The sequence below is a fragment of the Anguilla rostrata genome, chromosome 5 (genome assembly GCF_018555375.3).
Source record: "Anguilla rostrata isolate EN2019 chromosome 5, ASM1855537v3, whole genome shotgun sequence".
Lineage (NCBI taxonomy): Eukaryota > Metazoa > Chordata > Actinopteri > Anguilliformes > Anguillidae > Anguilla > Anguilla rostrata.
The window spans coordinates 44480481-44496561 of NC_057937.1; the positions used below are offsets into that span (position 1 = coordinate 44480481).

The 16081-nt window shown below is 47.0% G+C and overlaps 1 protein-coding gene across 2 annotated transcripts in view; it reads left to right on the plus strand.

The window, feature by feature from the left end:
* Nucleotides 1-302: 302 nt before the first annotated feature.
* The window catches only part of LOC135255367 (atos homolog protein A-like), a 33598-nt gene continuing 17819 nt past the window's right edge, over nt 303-16081 (plus strand). For both annotated transcript variants that reach the window (XM_064336450.1, XM_064336451.1), the window contains exon 1: nt 303-1317. In XM_064336450.1, the coding sequence (XP_064192520.1) occupies nt 1302-1317 (16 nt within the window). In that variant the 5' untranslated portion in view covers nt 303-1301. The remainder of the gene's footprint in view (nt 1318-16081) is intronic.

Here is a 16081-nt window from a genome sequence, read left to right on the forward strand (position 1 = left end):
ACCTGGCAAGGCATGCGCGCACGCGCATCTCTAGAACACAGCTGTTTAAAGAATAAAATGCTACCTGCAAACAAAAAAAACACGTTTCCTTTTGTACTGAAGTATACTTTTGCCATATTGTGCCAACATAGCATGGTTAAGAATCATGTGACTATCAATGAAAGAAAATATCGAGAGAGCCACTGTTCAGACATTTTTGGAATAAAGTTGAAGTTACATGGTTACTATGGCAGCAGGTTCACATGAGGGCTGTTGAATTAGGAAGTGACGAGAGGAGGCGAGCTGTTGTTGGGACACGTGACTTTAAGGCTGCCTAGATCTGTTTTGACAAGCGATGGTGCAGACAGTACCAGTAGGAGAGAGAGAGCATAAGTTGTTAGCAACAAACGCTCTGTTTATTTAAGACAAGAGAGTGTAGCAAATGACTTCTTACAGACTTCCGCGCAGTCATCAAGTGAGGATACTTAGTTCGACGTATCTGAGGTCATTTAAGTGTCTGCAGCTATTCTAGCTTGTAGGAGATACCTCGTTGGCAAAGTGAATCTGGAGAGAGAAAGCCGAGAGTGGCAAGGCGAATATAGACTTACATTGAAATGAGAGAACGCAGAGCAAGTTAGCACAGATGGGTAGATTGTGCGATGATCGTCCAGGGAGACAGGAAAGAAGACATGTGTAAAATAACAACACAGCACGGTCTTCTTTTTCCAAACACCATGACCCACTGAGTAGCGCAGGGGGAGCTCAGAGACGCATTCAGATCAGAGGTGATTGTTCTACCTGTGCGTGGGGGGTTGCTGGTAGGGGCATTTTAGCTAGCTTGCTAGCTAGCTTGATGCCTCAGTTTTGGTAGATTGTCAACCAACTTACTAGTGGATGACTCGCTAGGGAGTAGAACGGCGGGATGAGACGAGTGCCTCGCATGGGAAGTTTATAGTACTTGTGGTATTAAGACTTGTGCAACCAGCTGACGTGTTAGCTGTTGAATATATTGTTAGCTAACATCGGCTACCACTAAAGCTAATGGAGTTATATGCGTTGTACAGCTAGCTAGATGGAAAGCACAGGTTGCTTTGTTAGCGAGCTAGCTGTCTAATAGGTTAGCAAGAGTTGAGGTAGCTGGCTAAAAAGGTGCGACACAGGAGAAATATTTTGTTTGGTTTTTATTCAGACCGTTCTGGGTTTTCAGCCTTAGCTCAGTGTAACGTCAGTAAAAATCAAGACATCGTTAACAAAAGGACGAAAAACCCGAAGACGGAGAAAGGCTGGTGCTGGAATTTGGAGGAACATCTACAGTGGCAAACATGAAGTCAGATCGAGGTAACGTAAATAAATCAAGACTATTTCTAACCTTGTGTACATTGAGTGACCTTATCGCGCGAAAGGGTTGTTTGTGACAGGTTTAAGCAATCACAATTGACAGGGACTTGTTTTAGTCCAGTGGAATGCCTTCACCCCTAACCGTGTTGTCCCTTGAAGAACTGGACGAGAGAGAAATGATGTAACAGCTGGTTAACTTCAGCATTATGTTAACAGCAAAGTCTTTGTTTTAACGAATCAGGCTGTTAAAAACTGCGACGACATACGAATGCAATTAGTTCGCCAGTTATTTGTTAAATACGTGTTTAAAGAATAAGTATGCGTACGTTTGCACATTTCAGCTAAAATCTTAATGCGTTTTCTTTCACACATGGAAAATGTTGCTTTGACACTACATATGCTACAGCGACACCCCTGAACAGCTGAGCGTCATGCTTTGGTCTGGGACAAAAGCTGCCAACGTTCACTGTGCGCAGCCGTCTTGCCATTGTGGTGAAATGTTGAATTCAACTGTGAAGTCTTTGAATTGCACTGGCAAGACGTCGAACAATTCGGCAACGTTTAGATTAACGTGGCAGAAATAGTTTCACTGGACATACTTGTTTGTGAGATATATAAATACAGGAAAGACAATGCCAGTGTTATTTGACATTGCTATGTTTGATATGTCAAGATTAAGCTGTACTGCCTTGTATGAACTAGACTATAAACTAGAGATACAGCCAACTAGAGACTGTAACAAAATTGTTAATACAAACATTCGGCGTTTCGGTCATCTAATTCACATTAGAGCAGCAACAAAATCCCTTTGTAATACTGTGTCGTCATTACTTAGCAAATAGCATTCAATTAGCTAGACAATACTTGGAATTGGTAATGCAGAGATGACACTATTTAATCTTGATATGTATTTTAGCGTCTGAGTTGGCATAGTATGCCATATTATTTTAACACGTATTGTTAAAGATAATGCCAGTATTTTCACTTAACAAGCAGAAACCGTGGTCCACTGCTTCCACTAACGTCTGGCTGTTTCAAGCTGAGGTCTTCGTAGTTCTTTCCTTGGTTCTAATAATAAAACAAGATTTGAGCATAATTTGCACTGGAGCGGTTCCCACATGACAACGCTCAGCATTCGACGCTATTTATTAGGAACATATTGTCTCTGAAATAGAAATAGCAGCGCTTTTACAGTATTCTCTTCCTTTCTGGCTCAAGTGTAATTCTGCAATGCGTGGTTGTGGAATTAAACAGTAGTAAGTGATAACCATTTAGACCCCGTGTATTGTAATATTAGTTTGATTAATTTTATAGTAAGTAGCGCTCTGCCTTGTGAATTTATTATATGATATATATATATATGAACCTTAGTCTTGACCCTGGCCTATAACATTTCAGGGCATAGCATCTGATTACAATCACATTAAGGAGAAAGTTACAAAGAAGAAGCCTATAAAAAGCACACACACGCCTGCTACTGTAATTAAACTTGGCCTCTTATTGAAATTTGTTAGCAGTCTACTTGTAAACATCTCCCCTTAATATCAGCTGTTTTTGATTACATTATGATGTAGGGATTGTGTGGTTAAATGATTAGGTTGGCAGATGAGTTTTTGAACTTAGCAGCATTACACAAAATGGGAAAACACCATCATGTTTGAAATCTACAAGGTTGTAATCCTGCCACTGTTGAAACTGCTTCCTTCTTGGGTGGTTGTGTGCACAGTCAAAACAGGGAGTGCTTAACCTCTAACACTCTGGTTTAAAGGTTGATCCAGTCTGACCAAAGATGTAGGTAACTGACTGGGTTAATTTTTGATACAATATCTGTATCCTTTACTTTTTTCAGTTTAATAATTGAACTCTTTAGAAGGGATATCATCAATAACATGAGGACTACAGTTCTGTCTGCGTTTCAGTTGTACTGTGAGACACTGACAAGTAATTGGACTCCACTGCTACAGTTTCTTAAAAAGCACTGCAGTTCCAGGGGCTGGATCCCTGCTTCTCAGCTTACAAGTAGGTTTGGGTTTGCAATCTGTTGACCCTGATAAACAGACAATAGTTTTTCTATGTTTACCCAACAGACAATTATGTGTCCGTTGTTTTATGACCATTTTAAGATGGTGGAGGTCATTAGTTTAAAAGCTCCAGCATGCAGCATGAAAACAGACTTATTTCACATTCTTAACTCTGTGTAGACTAATGCTTGATGTGGATAAAGGATTCTGAGTAAGACTATAGCTGTACAACCCTGGCTTACTCTTAATTAAAAAGGTCTACCGGGAATAGAGCAATTAGTTTTAAACAAACACTCCTTTGTGAGTTCCCTGTTTCAGAAATCCAGTTAGAGGAGAGATTTAGCACCAGTATTTCCATTAATGCACTGTCATAATGCAGACACTCTCTGCTTGTGTAGAATTGTGCAGTTTACCTGTCTCACGCAGCCTTCATAACAAGAAAGCTGGTCTTAAACCAAGCTCTGAAACATGTATTGTTATTATGTATTGTATAACATTTTTTTAACAAATTGCAATAACAATGCATTATGTCACACGATTGCAGCACGTTTACTATTTAATACAATCACAGGAGGAAAAACATTCATGGCATTTATCACCTTTGTGTTTTAAGTACATTTCTGCATTTCAATTACAGAAAAGTTCTCTGTGAAATTGTCTTGCTGCAGTTTTCTTATCAACATGCTTCCATACTTTGAAGGAGAATTATTTCCAGCTTAGAGGCCACCATCAAACAAATCCAGAGGCATTGACATTACAGCAAAGCTCAGTGACCTTTCTCGAGGAGACATTTAGGGTGAATTTCCATTTATGCGGGACAAGCTCTGAAAGCCGCCAAAGAGCCTCACCTTGTTGCAGCGCGGAACGAACAGGAACGTGTTTCCATTACGACTGCTTGCCCTCCCCTCCTCTTTAAAAGCAAAATGGCTGATAATGGATTCAGTCACTAATGACGAAAATATTTGAGCCAAATGATGCAATCCCCATGTCAAAGTCTCCCCTTATTGGCAACCGACCTCTCTTATGGATCTCGCGACGATGGCCTGAAAATGAATTCTTATGCTGGGGACAGGGGCCACTGCGTGAATGGCTTTGCCTCACAGAGGAAGAAAAAAGGACTGATTTTGACCATCTTTGAAGCGCAGTAAGGATTACAGTAAGGCACATCGTTTTGACTAAATCAAAGACAATACACTGCAAAGCTTCCACTGTGTTTGAGGTGTGTTAGCCATTTGCTTGACACCTTTCATTACATCAGCCGAAGCCGGGACCGCACCGAGGCGACGATCGGCCGTCAACAGCGGGGGCCCAAGCATCGGGGTGCAGTCTGCCTGGTGTGTGTGTGTGTGTGTGTGTGTGTGGGTGTGTGTGTGTGGTCTGCCTTTGCAGAAGGCATCTGGACCCATCAGAGTCCCCATTCAAAAAATGAGTCGGGAGTCTTCAAGCCTTCAGCGTGCAGTAGAGTTTTGACATGGGGATGGGGCGTAGGGCAGTATTGGATGACAACAACTAAAGGCTGGTGTTACTGTAGCGACCATGGCTTAACCCACATGGAACGCCTCCTAAGCTTTCTCCGCTTCTTTCTATTCCCCATCACAAGTAAGGCTACACTTAATAAAGTCAGTGCTAACTACAGATTACGTTTGGAATCGGACTTGGAGTTGCACTCGAAGTTGGACATCATCTTCACTGTTTTCTCGATGTACTTTCTCTTGCTGCGTATACACCACTCAAGTCAACTCTTCAGCCTTCACTGTGGTTTTGTTTACTTCCTATCCTGTGCAATTCCAGTCTCTGCCCTGAAATGACGACTTGCCCTCGCTGAGGCCATCTCCTGGGCTGGAGGTTGATTGCAATGCCTCCAGCAAAGAACGCAAATAAGTGCAAATGAGGAGGCAACTGTCAGCGCAGTGTGACCATTTCCTCCGAGAGTTGGGACAGATCACTCCTGACCAGTGCCGATGAGACCACCCCCCCCCTTTGTCAGCTGACTATCGAGCTTCCATCGGCGTGTTGTGTTCCCAGCCTTAGTATCGAACAAGGAGAGGCAGCACAGTTGTCACACTAAGCAGACACTCCGTATTTTCCGTGTTCAGTTGTTACGCAAGGCCAGGCCACGGGTCTGGTTCTCGCACAGCAGACGGCACTGCTAAGCCATTTATATCTTGGACACGGAGTCCAGAGGGAGTGGTGTCCCTATCATTAGATGGCTGTCTACACATTCTGGGAATTGCTGCACCCTTGGTGCAGTGTTTTACAGAACAGAAATGCAATTATTTTTATCCTTCTTGTTGATGTTGATGGCAGCCAGTCTATAAACAAAGCTGTGGCCGGGCCGGGTCTGAGGACGGCAGGCGAAATGGCTGATCACGTGGCACGCGAACGGCTGCGTTTTCTTTGTCCGTGCTCTGTGTGTGGCGTGTGCCAGGCTTGTCGCATCCTCCACGACTGTAAGGAAGACGCCATGGCTTTTTCAGCTCGCCATCCGCCTCAGCGGAGAGGCGCAACTTTCTGTGTAAATCCTTACAGGGCTCGGCCCTGGGGACCCCACACGCCGCCTGCCTCTGGCCCTGTCTGCAGGTCAGTGGCCCAGCATGGCCTGGGTGTCCTGACCTGGAGCTGCTACCTGATGATAACAGCTCTGTGAGGTCAGATTCACAGCTGGGTGACTAGACATGTTTTCCCCTAACCTGCTCATTTCTGCAGAAAGAAAATAAAAGCATTTAAAAAGTTAATCATATCATGTAAGCCTAGTAATTAGCAGCTTTATTTTGCAATAGATGCATATACATTTTTATGTTTGTGTGTGTCAGAGCGTGAGATAGGGAGTGAGAGAGAGATTACATATATATTTAGAGTGAAAGACCAAAAAAACATTGGCTCAAGCTATAAAAAAAAACCTGGGGCTAAGTTTGTCTTGTGCTGTACTGGTACAAACAGAGTGTAACAAGAGCATGTGTGGTTAGGGAGCTCTTAGGAGCTATCCTGTTATTTCTGTGACAAAACTGACAGTCTGTGTCTATTCATAGTCTGTGATGCGCCAGATTAAATTCTGCGCCCATGGCGCTCTGTCCAGTGTGCCACATAAGCACTTGAACCAATCAGCATCTGTTTCATGTAAGGCAGTTGGGTGAGCTGAAGAAAGCCTACCTCTCAGTTTTTTTTTGAACACAAAAACCGGCACGCCGGCTAGGATGAAGTTGGGCCGTTCAGGGAAACTGAATAACTGGCACGCTCTAAGTGCGAGAGGCCCTGCTGTTCTTTGTTTGTTTCCCGATTTGTTTTTCCGCCGACACAATAAGGGGCTTGTTGTTAGCGGCTTGCATTGTGCAACCGAAAACAGATGGACCCGGCTCACCCGAGCGAAGGAGCCGCAGGGCGCTCGGCGCGCTTAGCGGTCATCCCCGCGCGCTCACTCGCGCTGACCCTGTTTCGAGCAGGCGGCGAACGCCAGGCGTGTCCTTAAAGATCCCGCGGAGGAGCGCGCGCTGGAGGCAGCCGCGCTGGGGAGCCGGGCCGGCGCTTATGTAATCGGGCTCAGCTTGAGAAGAGAGAACTTAGCTTGAGAACAACCCTGCAAGAATGTGGCGTTGCAGTCGCTCCTGATTTTACTCACTGGGCCTGATTTTACTTGTGGGACCTGATTTAACTCGCGGGGCCTGATTTCATTTGTGGCACCTGATTTCATATGCGGGGCCTGAATTTACTTGTGGGGCCTAATTTCACTCGTGGAGCCTGATATCACGCATGGCCTGATTTCACTCGGGACCTAATTTCACTTAAGGGACCTGATTTTACTCGTGGAGGCTGAATTCACTCTGGCGTGATTATACTTGTGTGGCCTGATTTCACACACTGCCTGATTTTCCTTGTGGGGCCTGATTTCACACACTGCCTGATTTTCTTTGTGGGTCCTGACTTCACCCACTGCCTGATTTTCCTTGTGTGGCCTGATTTCACACACTGCCTGATTTTCCTTGTGGGGCCTGATTTCACACACTGCCTGATTTTCCTTGTGGGGCCTGATTTCACTTTGGCCTGATTGCATTAGTGGGGCCTGAGTTTTCAGTGCTCCCAACTGTTGACTTGAGCAGGTAATGCATTGTGAGCAGCTGGACAGGGCCAATGCAGTAGGCCTTATATACACCTCATCCATTGTGTGTTTGTGTGTGTGTGTGTGTGTGCAGATCCGTGTACACGTGCACATGTGTGCATGCATGTGCGCATGTTTTAATCAACAGAGAAGTATTTCTAGCCCATATAAATGCAGCTTCTAAGGTATTTTTCAAATCCAATAATTTAGTCTTCCGTTTTTTAGCCTGCTCAGACATGAGAGCTGTGGCATTTAGAAATGGAATTGTCTGGCGGGCTATTCATTTGCATATTTCTTTTAACTATCTTGTCTCTTTTTATGTTGGAATGAAAGCTGTATTTTTGAACCAGTGAGGGTAATGTGAAGGTTAACACTGGATCTGCACTAGAAGGTCTATCACTGGGGCGACATAGCTCAAGAGGTAAGAGCGGTTGTCTGGCAGTCGGAGGGTTGCCGGTTCGAGCCCCCGCCCTGGGTGTGTCGAAGTGTCCTTGAGCAAGACACCTAACCCCTAAATGCTCTGGTTAATGAGAGGCATCAATTGTAAAGCGCTTTGGATAAAAGCGCTATATAAATGCAGTCCATCCATGTACTGTTCAGAGCGTGAAAACTCCCAAATGGAACGGAATCATGAGAGATGTAAGAAGAGACTCAGATTTGTCCGATGGGGGGGGAGGCTTCAGCTCTCCAAAACGGTTCTCACAGCTAGATGGGAGTTTGCAGGGAGCTTCAAAGTGAGCTTTTGTCCGGGCTTTCGGTGTGTCTGACAGTCAGCTAGCTTATCCTGTTACCACGGAACACGGAAGTGTCAATGACACCGCCCACAATGGCATACAGTGTCAGCTGTCTCATTTTCTAATTTATGGCTCCAATGCCTGCACATTTGGTATGGCAATGGAGGGGTTAGTTAGTCCTTCCATTTTACAGTTTGACCTTTGTTAAATTTACATAAGTTTTCATCCTTATGTCAGTGGCCAGCTATGGCGCGTTTTCGATTGAACTCTGTCAAATTGACGACATGGCATAGCATTAAAAGTGACATGGAAATTATGGATGCTCCACAACTAATTAGGTTTAAATAATGCGAACGGTTTGAACGCGCTGTTGCTAATTATGCATCAGAGAGAGGCGAATCTGAATGTGGGTCATCCATCCTTTTGTGCTGACCCACTCCCTTTCAGATTTTGAGTGCGAGCAAGCAGGATGCTGCAAGGTGACTTTTCATAACGTCTTGGAAAGGTACTTGTGTATTTATTTTTATTTATGAGTACACCACTGTAACAGGGCAATTTTACACAGTACTCCAATCTTGTTGTGTGTGATCCAAAGCTGGTTGAACATTCTTATGTAAGACACAAACCAAAGAACCATCATTTAGATGATTTAAAGCTTTAACCAAAATGCTCGCACGACATTTGAGCTTGGTAAAAACTTTCAGGCAATAGTTTTTCAGTAGTTCATTAATTTCCAGTTTTTTTTATATCTTTACTGTTGCTCAACGTTTTAATTAGCGCAGAACAGCCGGCTGGGCGTCTGTCGTGTTTTCAAATGGCACAATAGAAGCACAGAGTTCACAAGTGTGGTGGGGGACCACACTTCCCCTCTTCTGCTGCCAAGCAGAGAGGAAACTGCACTGCTGCTCAACAAGCTGTGAGGGGGTAAAAACTTGCCTCCTGGCCAATCATCTCGCAGGGCTTGTTGCTATGTGAGCTCTGAGTCTGCCTCTTTTGTAGAAAAATAAAGAATTGTGTACCTTGCTGTTCAACTACAGGATAATAGCAGCAAGGGAACTGTTGACATCCTGAGATCTCCTAATATGCTAGTTCAGGCAGGAGGGCCCCTTACACTGTGAAAGAAGGGTGAAGTACAGCATACTTTAACAAGAAAAGGACTGATAGATGGAGATGGAGGATGGAGACATGTAATTCTGTTTTTCTCTTACATTTGTTACATTACATTTACATTACATTATAGGTTCTTAGCAGACGCTCTTATCCAGAGCGACTTACAACAAGTGCATTACAAAACTCGGAGACAAGCGCTTTACAACATTCCTGCAAGAGAGCTACAATAGGTATAACTTTGCTTAGGTATAAGTGTGAATTGTACACCCTATTTTTTTTTTTTTTTTTTTTTTTTAGAAAAAAAAAAATGTTAGAGGGTAGTGGGGGGTGATGAGGTGAGATGTAGCTTGAAGAGGTGAGTCTTCAGTCTACGTTTGAAGACGGCCAGGGTCTCTGCTGTTCTGACTTGCACAGGAAGGTCATTCCACCACCGTGGGGCTAGAACAGACAGGAGGCGTGACCGGGTGCTGGTGCGAGCCGGGGCAGGGACCAGGCGACATGTGGCAGCAGAACGGAGAGGTCTAGCTGGGGTGTAGGGTCTGATGAGTTGACGTAGATAGGGAGGGGCTGACCCCCTGGCTGCTTTGAAGGCAAGCACTAATGTTTTAAATTTGATGCGAGCCATCACGGGGAGCCAGTGGAGGGTGGTGAGCAGGGGGTAACGTGGGAATGTCTGGGGAGGTTGAAGACCAGACGCGCTGCTGCGTTCTGGATGAGTTGCAGGGGTCTGATAGATGATGCTGGGAGGCCAGCAAGCAGGGAGTTACAGTAGTCCAGGCGGGACAGGACCACTGCCTGGACGAGGAGTTGGGTCGAGTAAGTTGTGAGGAAGGGGCGGATCCTCCGGATGTTATACAGGAAGAACCTGCATGAACGTGTCACTGCTGAAATGTGCTCGGTGAGGGACAGTCTGTTGTCCATCACCACGCCAAGGTTTCTAGTTGAGGGTGATGGTGTGAGGATGGTATTACCTAGGGAGATAGAGAGATCAGAGAGAGGGGAGTTAAGAGCCGGAATATAAATGAGCTCTGTCTTACCTGGATTGAGCTTGAGATGGTGGCGGACCATCCAGCTCTGAATATCACTCAGGCAGGCAGTGATGCGGGCTGAGACCTGTGTGTCAGAGGGTGGGAAGGAGAGAAACAGTTGTGTGTCATCAGCATAGCAATGGTAAGACATACCATGAGCTGTGATGACAGGGCCAAGGGACTGGGTGTAGAGAGAGAAGAGGAGAGGACCAAGGACCGAGCCCTGTGGGACTCCGGTGATGAGGGGGTGTGGCGCAGATACTTTACCAGCCCAGGCTACCTGGAAGGAGCGATCTGAGAGGTAAGACTCAATCCAATTGAGGACTGTGCCACAGATCCCCATTGCAGATAGGGAGGACAGGAGGGTGGGGTGGTCGACTGTGTCGAAGGCTGCCGATAGGTCCAGAAGTAATAAGACGGAGGAGAGGGAGGCTGCTCGGGCTGCGTGGAGAGCTTCGTTGACAGAGAGGAGTGCGGTCTCTGTCGAGTGGCCTGGTCTGAATCCAGACTGATGGGGATCGAGGAGCTCATTCTGTGAAAGAAACACAGAGAGTTGATTTGATGCAGCACGTTCAATGGTTTTTGACAGAAATGGAAGGAGAGATACCGGTCTGTAGTTCCCAATGATGGAGGGGTCTAGTGTGGTCTTTTTCAGGAGGGGGAGATGAGGGCCTTCTTGAAGGTTGACGGGAAGCAGCCGGATGTCAGGGAGGAGTTAACCAGGGAGGTGATGAATGGGAGAATCTCGGGTGAGATTGCCTGGAGGAGTGGTGAGGGAATGGGGTCAAGGGCACAGGTTGTGGGGCGATGGGAAAGTAGGAGTTGTGAAACCTCAGAATCGGTGAGGGGAGAGAAGTCGGAGAAACAAGGGGAAATGGTGAGGGAGGGGGAGAGTACAGGTTGAGGGGTGGGGAGTTGGGAGCCAGTGACCGTAAGCAGAGGAGTGGAGAGACAAGGGGAGGGAGCATAGGGTGAGGTGGAGTGCAGAAGGAGTTGCGGATGACTGCAATCTTCTCGTCAAAGAAGGTTGCAAATCGTCAGCAGTGAGCGAGGACTGATGGCGTGCAGATGCTGGCTGAGGAGAGAGGAAAAGACAGAAAACAGTTGCCGAGGGTTAGAACGGTAGTTATGGATTTTGGTTTGATAGTAGTTTACCTTGGCAGCAGTCACCGTGAGGAGAACGCTGCAAGGAGGGATTGTAGGCAGAGAGGTCTGAAGCATCTCTGGATGTCCTCCACTTCCTCTCTGCTGCACGGAGTCCAACCCTGGAGGTGCGTATGGCATTGGACATCCACGGGCGGGAGGAGATGGACGTGTTGGCCTAGAGACAGTGGTGGCAGAGGGAGTCAAGAGCAGATGTAAGGGAGGAAAGTAGGGAGGTGGATGCAGAATCAGTGGGGAGGGTAGTGAAGGATTCGGAGAGAGGGAGGGCAGCAGTGACAGATGAAGCAAGAGAGGAGGTTGAGAGGGAGCAAGATTGCGGCGGACAGATACAGTGGTGTGGGGGGAGAAGGTGGGTAGAGGGAGCAAGTTTGAGGGAGAAGAACGAAGTGGTGGTCATAGGTGTGTCAGAGGGTTACAGTGATATCGGTGCAAGGGCATTCCTCAGAACAAAACACGGTCGAGTGGGTTGCCCGCCTTGTGGGTAGGGGAGATGACTGTAGGGAAGAGGTCAACGAGTGGAGGAGATGTAGGACAGCTGCGCCTGGCATGTTTCCAGGTGGATGTTGAAATCTCCAAGCAGGATCAAGTGGTGTGCCGTCCTCAGGTGAAAGAGCAGGGTAGGATATCCAGCTCATCGATGAAGTTTCCCCAGTGGACAGGGTGGCGATAAATGACAACAATGTATAGATGTGGGCAACCTTTTTTTTGTTGCACCTTTTCTCTTGGCAAACAAACAGTGCTAGACAGAAGAAACATCTTATTCATGTCCCATTGTTCTTGATATTCTTCAGGCTGAAATTATTGTGCCTAAATTCCTTATAGGATATTGTGCAGTAGTTAACTTAGTTTATCGACATTATTTTACTGTAATGTGAATGTAGCCAGTTAAAAATTTGAATTTAACTGTACAATAAAAGAACGTTCATATTGGTATTATTTTTGTGCCTAATAGTTTACTTTGCAGATTCAATACAAATTGAGCTTCTGTCCGACGCTAAAGGACATTGGAACAGCCACGGATATTGCTGTTTTAACACTGGCAATGCAGTGTTGCATTAAGAATGACTTTGCACTCTCAGCAGAATCTCAGAAACATACTGTTGATTGAATGAATTGGTGTGATTTATGTAAATTGGCCTGGCAGACACATTAGCATAAGCAGCATGTAACCAAGTAAACAGTTTTGTCTGTTTATAAATCAGTTCTGCTTTAAGCCCAAGGGTTTCCTTTTCTCCCCCGGGTTAATTCCTTCTGTCCATCTTGCTTCCTCATTGAATTAATGCTCCTAAGTTGATGAATTGTGGTTTTCTGTGTTGTCATGTAGTCGTGTCTTGAGTGATGCATGAGGAGGCTGGCCGGAGGGTCGGTCTTCTGTAAAATCAGAGGAGTGACCGCAGCCTTGATTAAGCGGCACAGTCAGAGGAGTAGTGTTATGGGAGAACTGAACAGCGCGTTGCGTGCATTACAGTGCAGGTGCACTGCAGGGCAGCTCAACATTAACAGCTGTGTGAAACTCGGGCAGTGATGGAGAGCTGGGCGATTGGGGGGGGGGGGGGGAGGGTGCTCTGTCCTGATTTGACCCGTCTCGGTCACACAGTCTGAGCTAGCAGCAGCCCACATCGCAGATAAGGAGCTGTTCGTTTATCAGAATCCCGATGAGCGTCTGTTGTTAGTTTGCAACAACAAAGAGATGGAGGGAGAGAGAGGGAAAACGAGGTAGCTGGCAGCCCTCCCTTAGCGCGTCGTTTCCGTTATATAGGTTGCGTTCGCTCTGACAAGATGAGGTCGGGCGTTGAGCCTCATCCCGGATGAGGGTCGCCACGCTCCGCTGCTTTAATAACCCCGTGACGTTAGCGCCTAGCTGCCGGGGAGCTAAATGCGGCCAGCACAGGCGCAGAGAAGAACAGACGCGGACGGCGCGCGAGGACGTCTGCCGGACTGAACTGTCGCCCAGCAGGGCCGCGAGAGAGCCAGCTCACGCCGAAAGGAGAGACGGCACGCTTTTTGTTTAATGGAACACCGTGCATTGTGCCGCTCGCCCTCTCTTCCCATCCCGGAGTGATTGATGTACCCTGCCCCCACCCACCTGCTGCTTTGAGCTTCGGAATGCATGAAGTGGCTCTTTAAACAATGAAAAGGTTTAATGAGGGAATAAAATGGCCTCGTGTGTTTGTCGTTGGTCCTTTTTTTCCCAGGGCCCCCGCAGAAATAACTCCGTTTTGAGTCTTAGTGGTTTTGCATTGCTTTTTTAACGCCAAATTTTTTTTTTTCACTGCAGTGTCCATTAGCTCAAGCCATCTGGAGGTCTGCCCAGATACACTCAGTCCGTGTTTTTTACACTTTTAATTAGGTTGTTAGAAAAATGATAATCGACTGAGCTTGATACGGCAGTACCTTTTTAAGTTATTTTAGCATCACTGGCCATACCCCAAAACTGTTAATAACAAGGTGTGCTCTTGAGCCCGATAAGGAACATGGCTTATTGGCCTCTGTGGGCTAACCAATTTTGAGCCTTTACTTTGCCACTATTGCCCAGTTTCCTTTTCGACTTTCCCTGGATTGAAAAAGAGGATATTGAAAATATAAGAGGCCCTGAAATGGTCCCTGTAGTGAATGGCCTCAGCTTCTGTTTGTGGATTGAGCTTGAGATGGTGGCGGACCATCCAGCTCTGAATATCACTCAGGCAGGCAGTGATGCGGGCTGAGACCTGTGTGTCAGAGGGTGGGAAGGAGAGAAACAGTTGTGTGTCATCAGCATAGCAATGGTAAGACATACCATGAGCTGTGATGACAGGGCCAAGGGACTGGGTGTAGAGAGAGAAGAGGAGAGGACCAAGGACCGAGCCCTGTGGGACTCCGGTGATGAGGGGGTGTGGCGCAGATACTTTACCAGCCCAGGCTACCTGGAAGGAGCGATCTGAGAGGTAAGACTCAATCCAATTGAGGACTGTGCCACAGATCCCCATTGCAGATAGGGAGGACAGGAGGGTGGGGTGGTCGACTGTGTCGAAGGCTGCCGATAGGTCCAGAAGTAATAAGACGGAGGAGAGGGAGGCTGCTCGGCTGCGTGGAGAGCTTCGTTGACAGAGAGGAGTGCGGTCTCTGTCGAGTGGCCTGGTCTGAATCCAGACTGATGGGGATCGAGGAGCTCATTCTGTGAAAGAAACACAGAGAGTTGATTTGATGCAGCACGTTCAATGGTTTTTGACAGAAATGGAAGGAGAGATACCGGTCTGTAGTTCCCAATGATGGAGGGGTCTAGTGTGGTCTTTTTCAGGAGGGGGAGATGAGGGCCTTCTTGAAGGTTGACGGAAGCAGCCGGATGTCAGGGAGGAGTTAACCAGGGAGGTGATGAATGGGAGAATCTCGGGTGAGATTGCCTGGAGGAGTGGTGAGGGAATGGGGTCAAGGGCACAGGTTGTGGGGCGATGGGAAAGTAGGAGTTGTGAAACCTCAGAATCGGTGAGGGGAGAGAAGTCGGAGAAACAAGGGGAAATGGTGAGGGAGGGGGAGAGTACAGGTTGAGGGGTGGGGAGTTGGGAGCCAGTGACCGTAAGCAGAGGAGTGGAGAGACAAGGGGAGGGGAGCATAGGGTGAGGTGGAGTGCAGAAGGAGTTGCGGATGACTGCAATCTTCTCGTCAAAGAAGGTTGCAAAGTCGGCAGCAGTGAGCGGGGACTGAGGGCGTGCAGATGGCTGGCTGAGGAGAGAGGAAAAGACAGAAAACAGTTGCGAGGGTTAGAACGGTAGTTATTGGATTTTGGTTTGATAGTAGTTACCTTGCCCAGCAGTCACCGGGAGGAGAACCGCAAGGAGGATTGGTAGGCAGAGAGGTCTGAGCATCTTCTGGATGTCCTCCATCCTCCTGCTGCACGGAGTCCAACCCTGGTAGGTGCGTATGGCATTGGACATCCACGGCGGGAGATGACTTGTTTGGCCTAGAGAAGTGGGGCAGGAGGAGTCAAAGTCAGATGTAAGGGAGGAAAGTAGGGAGGGGATCGAATCAGTGGGTAGGTGTAGTGAAGGATTCAGAGGAGGGAGGCAGGCAGTGACTTCATGAAGCAAGAGAGGAGGTTGAGAGGAGATGAGTATGCGCGGACAGATACAGTGGGTGTGGGGGGAGAAGGTGGGTGAGAGGGAGCTAGGGGGAGGGAGAACGGAAACGAAGTGTCAGAGTGTGCAGAGGGGTTACGTGATAATCGTTGCAAGGCTAGTTCTCAGAAAATCCAGTGAGGAGGTTGCCACGCCTGGGTGGGTAGGGGAATGACTGTAGGGAGAGGTCAAAGGAGTGGAGGAATTAGGACAGCTGAAGACTGGGATGTTTCCAGGTGGAGGTTGAAATCTCCAAGCAGGATCAGTGGGGTGCCGTCCTCAGGGAAAGAGCCGAGTAGGATATCCAGCTCATCGATGAAGTTTCCCAGTGGACCTGGGGGGCGATAAATGACAACAATGTATAGATGTTGCACCTTTTTTGTTGCACCTTTTCTCTTGGCAAACAAACAATGCTAGACAGAAGAAACATCTTATTCATGTCCCATTGTTCTTGATATTCTTCAGGCTGAAATTATTGTGCCTAAATTCCTTATAGGATATTGTGCAGTAGTTAACTTAGTTT